Source organism: Ixodes scapularis, unplaced genomic scaffold (genome assembly GCF_016920785.2).
Source record: "Ixodes scapularis isolate PalLabHiFi unplaced genomic scaffold, ASM1692078v2 PGA_scaffold6__148_contigs__length_123643588, whole genome shotgun sequence".
NCBI lineage: Eukaryota > Metazoa > Arthropoda > Arachnida > Ixodida > Ixodidae > Ixodes > Ixodes scapularis.
The window spans coordinates 106,037,242-106,052,270 of NW_024609881.1; the positions used below are offsets into that span (position 1 = coordinate 106,037,242).

At 51.4% G+C, this 15,029-nt stretch overlaps 1 protein-coding gene across 1 annotated transcript; it reads right to left on the bottom strand.

The window, feature by feature from the left end:
* Positions 1-6,057: 6,057 nt before the first annotated feature.
* On the bottom strand, positions 6,058-7,200 carry LOC120849489. The gene has a single exon (XM_040221723.1). It carries the CDS (start codon positions 7,198-7,200, stop codon positions 6,058-6,060), a length of 1,143 nt encoding a protein of 380 aa, XP_040077657.1.
* Between the last annotated feature and the right edge of the window lie 7,829 nt (positions 7,201-15,029).

The window sequence follows — 15,029 nt, forward strand, 5'->3', positions numbered from 1 at the left end:
CTCATTGACCTGTTATGTTGGCTGCGCTCAGACTTACAGCAAAAATGAATTTAAACACTTTAAGTCGTGCAAAACCTCTTTCATTCACGAAATGCTGACAAGGCGTCTTATATATGTTTTTTTATCGTTTGATAACATTCTTCATTGATGGATTGACCATGTTTTTAATGCTTTAATAGTTAAAACAATAGCTACTGGCTTGTGAGCCTCTAACGAAATCACTTTGCCAGCCCTGCAGCGCGGAACAAAGCCAGGAACAATAAAAGTGAAAGCCGTTTACAACTCCCTGTAACACCGAATTAGAGCGCAGCTCTTGAGGAGGAGGAGGGAAGGGTACTGGGGGGTGAAGTGACCTGGGGGGGGGGGGGTCACGTGACCTTGGGGAGTCACGTGACCATGCCGATGATGTCATCAGTGACGTCACTGATGACGTCATCAGTGACGATGACGATGCGGACTCCGATGACGTCATCTGTGATGATGACGATGACGATGCGGATGCCCCCCGAAGTCACGTGACACCCCCAGGTCACGTGACCCCCGCCGAGGTCACGTGACCCCCGCCGAGGTCACGTGACCTCCCTGATGACGTTATCGTCACTGATGACGTCACCGGCATCTGCATTGTCATCGTCATCATCACTGATGACGTCATCAGTGACGTCACTACCTCACCGGCATCCGCATCGTCATCGTCATCATCACTGATGACGTCATCAGTGACGTCACTGATGACGTCACCGGCATCCGCATCGTCATCGTCATCATCACTGATGACGTCGATGACGTCATCGGGGAGGTCACGTGACCTCGGTGGGGGTCACGTGACCCTGGGGGTGGTCACGTGACCTGGGGGGTCACGTGACCGGGGGGGTCACGTGACTTCAGGGGGTCCCGTGACTTTGGGTGTCACGTGACCTTGGGGGTCACGTGACCTTGGGATGACCTTGGGGCCACGTGACCTTGGGATGACCTTGGTTACGGCGCCGACGCCGACGGCGACGCCGACGCCGCTCAAGCCGGGAACGGGCCCCTAAGAGCTGCGCTCTAAAACAACTTTTGGCCAGCTAGGCACTCTCGATCGGGTCGATGAGCTAGCTGGGCTCAGCTTCTGTGCGAACTGGGCACTGTTAGCACCACCGGCACGTTTGCTGGCATTTGTGTCAGAGGAAGCACGCGTTGAGCGCTGCACGTTGTGGGCACCCTGGCGGCTCCCCAGCCAAGTTGCCCGACTGCGAGGCAGGAGGGCTGAACTTTTCCCGCGTGGCGGCGACGTCACGCCAGCCACGCGCACATCGGATGCGCCGCCTTGATAAGGCAGATCAGAGGCGGCGCACGAAGAGTCGCTGCCTGGACTCAGGCACCGGTGGTAACCATGTTAATCGTCTCGTCCATGTCTCATTAAATGTAGTTTCTTGTTGTTGAAACCGTTGGCTTCGTGTTATTCGTCCGGGTCGGGGATGCAGCAAGGCAAACCGACCACAATGGCGCCCAACGTGGTGTGCTACCCACTCGCAGGAATTTCACGGGGCTTGGTTTCTTCTTTCGGTAAGCTTTTTTTCCCATACCCCGTGTTTCCTATCGTTGTTTCGTGCTTCCGTCACGTCCACGTTTGTTGTATTGGCGTGTTTGTGACTGGTGTCTTTGTGACTGCGGCAATCGTTTTGCGCGCTTATGTTAGGTTTTTGGGGCCGTTTCTTTTCTTTTCTTTTTGTGCTTGCAGGAATGCTTGCAGGACGCAGCACCCGGATGAAAGTCTAGTCCGGTACGTTCGGATCATGCAAGAGCTCTTCAAGAGGGCGGACCCGAAGTCACCGGAATCGGACAGAGTAGCTCGGGTCAGAAGGCAGTGTCACTTAGGTACCATGGCTACCTGATCAACCGCACTTTTGCGACCCTTGAAGAGCTAGCCCGGGGCGCCCGCCTTATCGAGGAAGCTCTTCATGCCGAGCGGAACTACGTGCCGCCGCCACCAGGCAAGTACGCGCTCGAACCGGCATGCGCATGGCGGGGCTCCGAGGCCTCCACGGAAGTGGACTGTCCGAACGAGACCTCCCTTCCCCACCACGTCAACCAGGAGGGTTGGCGTGGCATGCATGGTGATCTCCCGTGCGGGATAAGCGTATGTTCGCCTAACTCTCCCCGAGAGGTCCCCGGAGGTCACAGCGATGCCCGTGAGGGTTTCGGGCGGGGGTCGCCACAACAGGTGGGAGGTCGTTGGCCGTGCCCTATCGTAAGCTGGGGCCCAACGGAGATCACCACCCAAGCGAACCATCTTCATCAGTGTGCTCCTGCAAGTGCTGGCGAAACTGGCACGGCGCGGTCGCAAACCCGCAGCCCAATAGCATTGATCCCCGCCGCAACGGAACAAGCCCTCCTCACAACAGCCAGTCGCAAGCCTGGTGGAGGCCCTCCCATAGTGGTTCCTTACCCGATCACTGGAGGCAGTCCGACGGGCACCTCGGTGCGGGTGACCTAAGCAGGCAACTGTCGTCGGACTGCTGCTACCACTGCGAGCAGCCCGGCCATCACCGAAACCAGTGCCCAAGACTTCTGGACACTACAAACAAGAGGTGGCACGGGACGGCGGCAAAGGGCCGGAACCAGAACCAGGGAACTACTACGGCCGGCGACACTGAAACCAGACAGCCACTCGCCGACGGCCGTTGCAGTCCCTGGGGGCAGTGTGGCCGTGGCACAGATTCCATCGGTATGCCGAATCCAGCCCGAGCCTAATATCATTGAACCGCGCATGACGATTTCACTGTTCGATTTTCCCATTGCCGCACTTTTGGATTCCGGGGCCGCTATCTCGCTCATAGGGGATTTCGTTTTCGAACTCTGCAAAGCAAAAAAGATAAGCTTCCGGGAGTGCGAAACCCGTTTGCCGCTAGCTTCTGGTACAGCGATAACAGCTGGAGGAGCCGTGAGGCTGCAGAATCGGTTTAATGGAAAGAAGCGGCGTCAGCGATTTTTTTATATGCCAGGACTTGTGGTACCCGTGATCCTGGGCCGAGATTTCATTACAGGCGAAAGCATGACGCTCAACTTTTCTGGTGGTGGATACGGGCTGGGACAACAACCGGAGCTGACTCCGTTTACCAAACGGGAGGACTGCATCCCTAATTCGACCACTGCAGCCCACTTCACCACGGTGCCAGACGTCTTGCCTGTCGGCGTTCCGGACCGTGATACCCCGCAAGCTACGTAAGCTTTTCATCCGATACATGCATGAGTCTGCCTTGGCAGGACACAGCAGTAGGAGCAAGACATACGAAAAGTTATCCCAAATTGCTACCTGGCCAGGCATGAGGCAGGATGTGCTCCGATAGGCTCGTAGCTGCTTGGTGTGCCAGAAGGCAAAACCACGTGGTGGTCAGACCCCCGGTCTCACGCAACCAATCGCGAGTCAGAGCCCTTGGCAGATTTGTTGCTGTGACGTCATGGGCCCCTTCCCACCTAGTACCCGTGGCAATCAGTACCTATTCATGGTAACCGACCACTTCACGAAGTGGGTCGAGTTATTCCCTTTGCGGAAGCTAGATTCGCAAAAAATGTGGGAGTGTCTACTCGAAACATTCGCTAGGTTCGGCTTTCCTGCGCAGCTTGTAAGCGATAATGCCTCCTATCTCACGAGGAAGGTGTTCGTGGACGCATGCGCGGTGCTGGGAATCAAGCACAAAAGAACTTCCCCATACCACTCGCAAGCAAAAATCACGGAAAGGATAAATCGGAACCTTAAGATGATGCTAGTGGCCTACACCGAGCGCCACAAGGACTGGGACGCGAAACTGCCCGAGCTGGCATTCGCAACCCGTACGACCACTAATCGGTCAACGGGTCTCACTCCTGCTCATTTGAATTTCGGCAAGGAGCTTGCGTTCCCGCTTTTTAACAGTCTCTTTTCTACAGAGTCTGGGGGAAGGCTTCGCCCCTACGTGAAGTTCGCAGAGGACCTGCGAAACGCTTCTCCGATAACCTTCGAGAGGCCCGAGAAAATCTCGACGTCGCCCGAGTATAGCAGGCAGAACAGTACAACCAGGGACGACGTGACTTGCAGTTCGAAGTGGGAGATTTTTGTACTCCGGCGTACTCACCCACTGAGTGACGCCGCTCGAGGCTTCGCAGCCTCCCTCGCCAACAGGTGGGAAGGTCCGTTTCGCGTGCATGAAAAGTGCTCGCCACTGACTTACAAACTAGTTAACTCTTTGTCTAGTGAGGGAACCGGACCTGTTCATGTCACCGACCTTAAACAATTTTTTCAAGCAGAAGACGAAGATTCATCGCAGGACCGGAACGACAACCCCTTGTCCGTTCCGGAAACGCCCTTGTCTTCACCGAGGCGGCGGTATAAACTGCGACGTCGGTGACACCAAGGAGAGAGGAACTTTCTCTTTACTCGGCTTCGCCTCTTTCGCATTTTGGGGGTAGTTTTCTACTTCCACGGATCTGCCCCCTTTTGAAGAGAGGGAGGAGAAGATTGTGTACCCACCTCAGATCCGTTATTTGAAACTTTCTGGAAGGGGTGCATGCGAAGATAAAGTCAGGCTCAACCCTCAACTGAGCCCCATGTCGTCTGCTTCCTTGTTTTTCTACGAAGCTGGTGTAAAAACTTCGTCCAACAGCCTCTGGTTTCACAAGCGATTTAATCTGAGCAGCTCGTCATAGCGGTTGCACGATCAGTCCAGAGAAAAAAAAAATTGTGCGTGCCCGGGCCTCTGATGGCACGAGATCCTCCTTTTCCTCGCAGGTCTTTTCTTCCAGTCGCGAGATGCTGTTATGTTTAACAGGCTCCCACCGCGGACTTGTTGCAGACCTCCAGTGGGTAAAGAAGTTGGACTGGTTTCCTAAAAGTTCGTCCGTCCGGCAATCGCACTTCACACGAGCGAATGATATTGTCTCGTCCAGGGTGCACTTCTGTTATTCGTCCCACCTTCCACGTCGCTCTTGGTCGTCTAGCATCGTGAATAATTACCACGTCCCCGACAGCAATAGACGTTGTGTTCTTGGGCGGAGTGTGGTGGGCAGAGCGAAGTTGCAAAAGATACTCCTTCATCCACCTCTTCTAAAACTGCTGTGAAATTAGTTCTCGGTAGCTCCATCGCCGTCTTAGTTCACGCGATGTCTGCGGGTTGGAGCTCATTTGCTTCATTGTCGGCAACGACAGAAGTCGCTTTCCTACTAGGAAATGTGCAGGTGTTAAAATTTTTGTTCGCGTTGATTTGAGTAAAGAAATGTTAAAGGACGCGAGTTCACGGCGGCTTCTACTTCCTGTAACACCGTCGACAACTCTTCAAAATTAAGATAGCTTCGTGCTAGAACCTTCCTGAGGGAGGTCTTCACTGTCCGTATCATTCTCTCCCAGAAACCTCCCCACCATGCGGCTCTTTCGGCGCTAAATTTCCAGGTGATGTGATGGTGGGCGACATAGTCTTGTACATCCTGATGTCGGAGCAGTTCCCAGACAGCTGATATATCCCTTGCAATTGTTTTAAACGCCAAAGCGTTGTCTGAATAAAGTAGGTCTGGCAGTCCTCTTCTGGAAACGAACCGACGTAGAGCCATCAAGAAGGACTGAGCAGATGTGCTCGTTGTGAGCTCGAGGTGAACTGCTCGTGTGACTGCGCATGTGAAGATGGCGATATATGACTTCTCGTTCTTTTGTTCCTTTGTGTAAAGTGGACCAGCAAAATCAATACCCCCGACGTTGAATGGGTGCGTCGCCTCAATGCGTTCTTTTGGCAGTGGTGCCATAGGAGCTGATGCGGCCCTCAAGTGTGTCCTTGCACACTTGGTGCAGTTTCGCAGAGACTTCTTTATGGCTTGTCTTCCGCGCACAATCCAATACTGTTCGCGCAATTCAGTTAAAGTATCTGCTACTCCTCCGTGAAGCACCCGCTGATGTGCGCTGCATATAAGTAACTCGGTGAAGCGATGTGCGTTGGGGAGTATGATGGGGTGTTTAAGGTCTTCTGATGCAGTTAGTTGTTGGAGACGACCGCCTACGCGTAAAACTCCGATGTCATCTATGAAAGGTGTCAAATCTTTTAGTTTCGATCACTTGCTCAGCGGCCTTCCATTTTGTATGCTCTGAAGTTCTCCCGAGAATTCATTTTTTTGTGTGACCTTTATCCAGTATTGTTCCGCTCTTTTGAGTTCTGCCGTTAAAAGGTAGTTAGACAATTCCTTCATTGCGCCAGTGTTTTCTTTGAAACAGTAAATCCAAGCAGTGACGCGTAGGACCCTTGAGAGCTCGCTGTAGCGTTGCAAGTCAAGTACAGGATTGTCTACGGCAGTTGTTACTTGCACTACATTGGTTTTGATGTCATTGTCTTCCATGTCGTCTAGGTCGTCTCGTTCGGGATGCGCCTGTGGCCATTCTGGTGACGGTTTCTTGAGCCAAGAAGGGCCAGTCCACCACAAGTTGTTTGACTCTAGGTTTGACGCGGAGAGTCCTCTTGTTAGGCAATCTGCCGGGTTTTTTTTACCCGGGCAGAATCTCCAGCGAGCTGTAGGCGTGTTGTTTTGGATTTCCCTCACTCTATTAGCAACATATGCCTCCCACCGGTGACTTTGACCTTGTATCCACTTCCACGTTATGGTAGAGTCTGTCCACAAGAATACTTCGTGGTCTTGAAGCGACAACGTCTTTTCTACATAGCGCAGTAATCTAGAACCGATGAGAGCTCCCATCAGCTCTAAGCGAGGGAGTGTCAGCTTTTTAAGAGGTGCTACTCGCGCCTTTGCAAGTAGTAGATGTATTTCTACTGTGTTCTCAGAGTCAGATGTTCTTAGGTAGACAACTGCGCCGTAAGCCTTCGGACTGGCGTCAGTGAAGACATGTAGTTCGTAAAACAGCGTTGTGTCTCGGAGTTCCTCGAACAAGAATCGAGATATGGATATGACTTGTAGCTGTGGAATCTCGTTGCACCACGTGTTCCACTCTTGTTGTATGTTCTCAGGAAGACTATTGTCCCAGCCTATCTTTAATTCCCACAGTTTTTGGAACATAATCTTGACTCGGATGGTGAAAGGTGATAGCAACCCCATGATGTCGTAGATTCTATTGGCAGCTTGAAGGACATATCGCTTTGTACTTAATTTCGTTTTCAAGAAGTTCAACGTCGAGGTCAATGACAACTTCAAAGTGTCCTCCTCTGTATTCCAATGCATTCCAAGCACCTTGGTGTCTGTCGCCATATCAGTTGGTTGGGGGACTCCTTTTTGGAACAATCTTTGCAGTGTCTTGCTGTTGGATGCCCATTTTTGAAGATTCATGCCAGCTTGTTGCATGATGTCTTGTGTTTCCTTAAACAGCTTGACTGCTGCTGCTTCACTCTGGGCGCCAGTCAAGAGATCGTCGACATAGAACGATTTCGCTAGAACCTGAGCTGTCTCCGGGTGGTTTTGAACTGTTCGGAAATGATGCTGTAGGTAGCTGTCAGCAAGAACGGACTGGATGTCGTCCCAAACGGAACGCGGGTCATCCTCCACTCCTGTATTGGTGGGAACTGACCGGTTGTTGTGGGCCTCTCTCCAAACCACAAGAAGCGTAGCGAATCTCGGTCTCTTTCTTTTACTGATATTTGCAGAAATGCATTCTGAACATCTGCTGTCATCGCTATTTTATTGACTCGGAACCTCAGGAGAACCTGTAATAGGTCGTCAGATGCCTTTGGTCCCGTTTCAAGAAATCCGTTGAGACTCTCACTTCCTTGTTGGTGAGATGAGGCGTCAAATACGATTCTAATCTTCGTTGTGAGCTCCTCCTCGCGTATTACCGCATGGTGCGGCATGTAGTACTGCCGTCCTGTATTTGTCTTCGCATCTGGAACCACCTCTGCATGCTCATCCTTCAAATATTGACGGATCACACTGTCGTAAGTGTTCAGCAGGTTTTCATCTCTCCGGAGTTTTCGTATCAACCCGTTTAACCTTGCTGTCGCCAGCTCCTTGTTGTCCTGGAGCTCGGTTCTTTTGTTGGTCTTCCAGGGTAGTGAGACTTCATACCTGCCTTCAGTCCAACAAATAGACTCTTCAAATGTCTGTAACACCGTTTCCTGGGACCTATCTTCCTTGTCTGTGATTCCAAGATGTTCCAGGTCTCAAAACGCTGGAAATTTGTTCGTTTCGTCTTCGGTGGTGACTCCTACATTAAGAATACAGGCCATGACATGGTTTTGTGTTGTCAATGAATAGTTTTTGTCCGTCGGTCCTTGCACCGTCCAACAAGTCGAGTGCTTAGCGCTGTCAGCTGCTGACTCTCACTGCGGATGTTGTCACCCTTCATGATTTTCTATACTTCGTCAGCACCGATTAATAGGCTGATTCTGAGTGCCCCTTTCGTTTCATCGAAAAGGCAAAGGTCAGCCAAATCCTTTCCTTGACTTTGAAGCTCTCCTATGAAAGGGTGGTCCAAAGGAAGCTCCATCATTTGGCTGCAAATCTTCGGGACTTCTACCGCTTCGAAGATGTACTCTCCTTGGTGGTACTGGCTCTTTAGTCGAACCTCCACAAGCTTTCGTCTTTGTTCTTTTGCAGCTTCGGATCCAAAGGTGTTGATGCAAATATTTATGTCACCGAGAATACGTAGTTGGTACCTTTTGGACACATCTTCTCGGATGAAAGTTCGCTGGCTTCCTCGGTCTATCATTCCTCTTATGTATCTGTACCCACCTTTGCCAGCGATCCAGCCCCGAAACGTTTGAAGTAGGATATGGGCTCTTGTGTTGTTGATGGAACGTAAGTATGGAGTGCCTTCGTTTTGCTATTTTGTTCCGTCTCCTTAGTTCGTTGCCAGCGTGGGTCGCACATCGATGTAGCATGTCTGCCTTTGCAAGTATTGCAGACGATTCTCCTTCTGCAATCTCGCGCTCTGTGCCCCTTCATGGTACATTTAAAACATCTCATGTCGTCGGAGAGTTTCTTCTTTTTCACATCTATCGTTGCATCCGTGTTGCAATCTTCCGACGAGTGTTTTCTGGAAGAGCAGAAAAGGCAGTCTGCTGACTCTTTCGCCCGACTGTGTAGAACAGCTGCGGAGCTTCTTGTACCTTCTCTTCTGGAATCGTACTTCCTAGTGTCAGGTCGACTGTCTTGACTTGTCCTCCCTTTTGTCAGTCCACTTCGTTCTCGACATTCCACTTCAGTCTGAAGAAATTTTAAGGTCATCTCGAGATCTCCTTCTGACGTCAGTGGCTCTGTAGCTCCGCTGAAGGATTTTCGTCGATGATATTCGATGACGACGTCGGTTGGTAGAACCTTCATTAGTATCTCGTTCAGCATTGCAGAGTAGGACATAGCGTGAACTCCGAGATCTTTTAAGCCACGAATGTGTAGCTGAACGGCGTCGAGAAGTCTTCTTAAGGCACCAACGTCGTTTGATGATGGGACCTTCTGGAGCGTTCGGAGTTTTGAAAGATGGTCTTGCTCGATGAGTTTCTTGTCTCCAAATCGCGCTCGGAGTATAGCCAACGCGTCTGTGTAGCTGGAGTTAGACCCATGAGGGCCACCGATGGCTCTAAATGCGGGTCCGGTGAGAAGGGACCGGAGGTAGTGAAATTTGTCAGCCTGACACAGTTGAGGATGCTGGTCAATCGTGTTTTGGAACATATCCCAGAACGCTTGCCACTGAGAAGTGCTGCCGTCAAATTTCAACATCTCCAATTTCGGAAGTCTTGCACTGGCGTTCTCGGTGGTGGTCGGAAGAATCGCCGGTGTTCTGTTTACTTCTACCACACGGGCTTCTTGATTCTTCAGAATCTCAATTCGATGACTCAGCATTGCAAATGCCTGCGTTGAGTTGTCCTGGTAGGTCATTACCGCTTCATACACTTGCTCAAGGTGTTCGTCGCTTACGAAGGATTCGAACTCTCGATCTAAGATTTTCAGCTCTTCGATATTTGTCGTTAATCTCTGAAGAAGTGTTGTGAGCGAACTAAGATCGTGATCGTCATTTGCAAGAGTTGCCCTGACCTCGTGGATGAGCCGAGTGGTTTGGGCCCGACGAGAGGTTCGCTTGGTCCGTACTCGCTCCATGTGACTGTCTTCAGAAGCTCCTTGAAGTCTCGGTTGGCTTTCTGTAGCGTTGAAGTAGCCTTCCCGGGTTTCGGCACCATCAAGGTTCCTGTAAAAACTTCGTCCAACAGCCTCTGGTTTCACAAGCGATTTAATCTGAGCAGCTCGTCATAGCGGTTGCACGATCAGTCCAGAGAAAAAAAAAAATGTGCGTGCCCGGGCCTTTGATGGCACGAGATCCTTATTTTCCTCGCAGGTCTTTTCTTCCAGTCGCGAGATGCTGTTATGTTTAACAGCTGGCGCATGGACAACACCGTCACCACACCCGCCATCGGAACGACACGGCGGCCGGTCTCATGGTGGACCGGGCCACCAAGGACGTCGGCGCGTCAGGAGCGGCCCAGAGAACCATGGACCGCCGCCACCCTCTACAGGATGGAGCGGCAGCTGGCTCGGATCAAGGACCACGTGCAAAGCAGCCGCCCGGTGGAGCCCTGATCCCGAACAAGCTCAAGCGACAAGCTGGAGCTGACTGAGCCGCCGCGCTCGTCAGCAGCCTCCGCGCGCGTCCAGCAGGCGCCGGCCGGACTTACAACGTCAGTCCGCCCAACAGCGCCATCCACCCCCTGACGCCCACAACGTCTCCGTCATCGACATGCCGGACGAAGCTTGAGGGGGGGAAGTGTGGGAACCCTGGCGGCTCCCCAGCCAAGTTGCCCGACTGCGAGGCACAGGTGCCAAACTTTTCCCGCGTGGCGGTGACGTCACGCCAGCTACGCGCACATCATATGCGCCGCCTTGATAAGGCAGATTAGAGGCGGCGCACGAAGAGTCGCTGCCTGGACTCAGGCACCGGTGGTAACCATGTTAATCGTCTCGTCCATGTCCCATTAACTGTAGTTTCTTGTTGTTGAAACCGTTGGCTCCGTGTTATTCCTCCGGGTTGGGTATGCAGCAAGGCCAACCGACCACAACGTGCACGGGCGAGCAGCAGAAAGGAGGAAATTAAGAGCAGAGGAGGAACATCACTGCCACGAGCCTGCTTTCTGGCAACACGGATAAGTGCCGCCATCGAGTGGTTGAACTAATGTCTTGTTCAAGATGGCCGCTGTGGGACCGCCGCCTTAAATCAGTCAAAAGTTCTGAAGCAGGCAAGTTCGTCTGCTCCTTGCGCACCTCGTCCGTTGGTTCGCCCTGAAGCCCCTCTATCCTGGGAAAAGTGGTGCCATTATTGTTGTAGAAATGCTCGAGGCACGTGCCGCGCGCCACTTCTGGGAAATTCATGGCGGCTGAAATCTAGCTCAGTGCTGCGCTGTGCTGCCATGATCTTACCAAGGGCTGCATGTTGCACATGCCTCGTGCATCGACGAACCTTGTGCTACTTCTGAAATATGAAGGGGCTTTAGTTTGCCCCTAAAAGAGCGCCACCTGCTTTTGTTCACCCCCGACCTGAACCAATACCGGCGCGCGCCTGGCAGTCTCGTCATCGCCTATTCCCTGTGCGTTATTGATGTTGCTCGGCAATCGACGTGCTTCTTTTTGCGTTTGTATGGGCCAGAGATGTATTTTGGAACACTTGCTCTCCCCATAGGTGAGTTTCCGCGAAATGGGAAAATGGGGCCCGTTTTCGCCCGTCCTGCGGGAGAGAGAGAAAGAGAAAGAGAGGAAGATGTTTTCATATGAGAGGTTCACCCACTATGGAGTTGTGCTCCTGAGACAGGAGGGGAAGGGTTGTAAGGTATGAGGGGGTGAAGGAGATTTCATGATGATGGTAGTGACATCTTAGATGAGGCTATGTACACCCGATTCCCTGATATACTGTATCAAGGAGTCGAGGGTAGCTTTCCTGTGCTGAGGAGTGCCCGTTAGATTGGTCCACTCCTCGAGCGTCGTAGGCTTGTCTACGCCCTAGATCTTGTCCGGAGCATCATTTCTATGATGCTCGAAGCCCTTATAGGCCCAGAGCAGATGCGGCAATGTTGCCTCGGCTCCTTCCGTGCAGCTCGTGCAGGTTGGTTCCATATCTTCTTTCATGCCAAAGAATACTATTTTGGATCGTGTAAGTGCAGTATTCATCCGTCGTCTTTGAATCCTGACGGTTTCCCACCGACTGTATCCTGCCTGTATGTTGCTGTCTGTCGGCGGCAGCTAGCCGCGTAGGTAGGCTTTTCTCTCCTGCGGGAAGCATGACTTCAAAACAGTTCATGAATCCTCTCCGCACGATGGCCCTTTTAAAGCCCAGAAGCTTCGGCGAGGCGCCAGAAGAACTTTCGAGCATTGACCTACAGCTTCAGTGGAGGGTTCCACTAAGGCCACGAATCCACGCTGTTAACTGTCGGCGTGTAATGAGAGGGAGGACTTGACAAGCCATTTCTATCACGCCTCTACAACAGTACGATGACTGTAGGGAGCAAGATGCGCAGTTAAGATGCTGGAACAAAGAATTTTGGAGAATATCTCCTCAGCCAAGGCAGCCGCCCCTACTCTGGCGAGGCTTTACTTCAGCTGAAAGGCGATGCTTTGAAGAACATGAAGTTTGGCCCAACACTGGCCGGAGCACCACATTGAGCAGCCCACTTTTCTTCATGAACTGCCCGTCGTGACAAAAATCCCCGAAACCGAAGCCACCCGTACGTGCCACCTGAGGACTGTTGGTTCTTTAAGACGAGGGAATCATGAGACATCCCCACTATATTCCTGGGCAGCGATATCTTCGAGGTAACTAATTATATGGTCACGGTAGGTACTGCACTCTAAGAGAAGGGACTAGTATTTTCTCCCTTCATGGAGGAACTCCTGTTTCCCATATGTTCCTCCATCAAGGAAGAAAAGTTCCTCTTACAAAATTGGGATGAAATTTGCTTCCCTAAAAGGGGGAAAGTTGCCACCTATTTCTGCTGGTGTGGAAAACGTTTCTCCCCCAAGAAGGGAGGAAAATTGCTACCTTTTTGCTCACACAGGGATGAAACTTTCTTGTAATTAATATAGCTTCCACCAGATTGCACTCAAAATGGCAAAAAAAAGTCGGAGAAGCGCCACTTTTTTCTTTAAATTTCCCCCGACTTTTAAACGCCACATGGTAGACACACATACAACACTAAACACACAAAATATACGGAACGCAAGCAGAACACCCCCACGCCACAGCAACAATGCAGCCACACCAGGCACCTACCCCTATTATTGCCGCACGTGCACTTTTGAAACACAATAACGAAGACGTAAATCATACAAGAACGACAGCACTAGGAGCGCGGTTCACGAGGGCTGGTGTCATGGGAAGTAAAAAGGTTTGATAGTCAGCAGCGCTTCGATGCGCGGAAGCTACTCAGGCACACACTTTTTTGCCTTGTGTACTTCAACATACAAAGAAACACTTTCTCGGAAATATTCCCGCGCCTCTAGTGGATCACTTCCTGCATGACTCACAGCCATTAGGGACTTCCAAAAACCGTGCAGTCCCAGCAGCATTACCAAGTGAAACGGCCGGAAAGCCCTCCTCGTCTTTAACCAATAGAAAACGTATTCCGTGCGCGTCTAAGGGGAGGCGCTTCTTCAAGATGCGTTGGAGCACGTCCAAGAAGAAGATCGCCATGCCAGCACTCAAGGAACACGTGTTCGATCGTCTCGCGTTTCTGGCATAAAAAACAGTGAACCCCGCACGGTACAAAAAGCCCCTTCTCGTCCAACCATGACTTGACGGGCAAGGTACCCGAATGTAATTTAAAGAAAAAAGTCTCGATGACTGCGGGCAGTGACATCTTCTTAACACGGGTTAAATCGTCCTGCCCTGGGCCCACACAGTATAAGGGTCAGAATGAAGGTATACAGGAAAAACAAACATCACACTCAGTCTTGTACAATTTACAATTTATAAATGAGAGTGGAAAAAAGAAACATTTGTCTCTCTACTTGTACCACCAAACGATATAACAAGTTTAAACAGATTAAAATGAATGAATAGGGCCGAAATACGGCCAAAAACTGAAAATCTAAAAAAAAGCCAAATTGAAAAAAAAAAAAAAAGAAACAGAGGAAACAGCGAAACCTCAGGTAGGGGAACAGGCTCTAAGGAATATCAACGGGCATTTATTTTATATTTGTAGTGTTTTTTTATATTTTCAATTTCCGAAGTTCCCCAGGTTTTTTGTCTCGTCATGTTGGGGACGACGCAGAGAGGATCCAACTAGAACATCGGTTGTATTGATCTGGCGGCGCAGCATCTGTTCCTCATTCAGTATCTATGGACAAGTTATAAGTGGGAGCGAACATCCTAAATGAGAGAAAAGCAACAATCGAAGGGTAAGAGGAAAACGTTTTTGGCACAATATGTGACTATGTTTGTTATGTCGGGTTCGCGGAAACAAACACTCCGTGGCGTCAACATTAATTGCGGGCCAGACTAGCTCCAACAACGGTCTGTGTCCGACTTGATGTTCCACACGCAGCAGCAGCGCAGAACGTGATGGCGCATGCATCCCCGGTTGCCAGACTGCTCGCCGCTGGCACCGCCATGCGGATGTACTAAACACACGAACATAACACCCCTTCCCCCTAAGTTCAGGCTCAACACTCGGCCAGTGCCAGCACAAAGTCTCGCAGGCGAGATGGGGCTTTCCGAGCTCGCTGCGAACGGCGCAGGGTCGCTGGTTCAGGATCCCCCTCTAGTCCTTCCGGCGACACTGGCCGTGGTGCGGTCGTTGGCACAGGTTGGGACATGGTTGTGTCGACATCAGAGGGTTCAGCCGTTGGCTGCTCTTCCAACGAACTCTCGGCTGGCTCATTGCTCACTTGCCCTGGAGGTATCCCTTGCCGAGGATAAACTTCCCTTGGTGATGGCCCTTGTGTGGGGTAGACCTCTGGCTGTTGTTCTGTTGGTGCCGGTCCCTCGCTTGTGCAAGGCGCCATTGCCCGGCGCCGGAGCTGGTCAATGTGCCGCCGCAACACCCTGCCATCTGGGAGGGTCACTTCGTAGGAGATTGGCCCGGTCGCTCGGCCAATCACAGCGGGGA

Excerpts from the sequence above, each read along its gene's own strand:
- LOC120849489 (XM_040221723.1), bottom strand. The coding sequence starts at position 7,200 with ATGGCGACAGACACCAAGGTGCTTGGAATGCATTGGAATACAGAGGAG.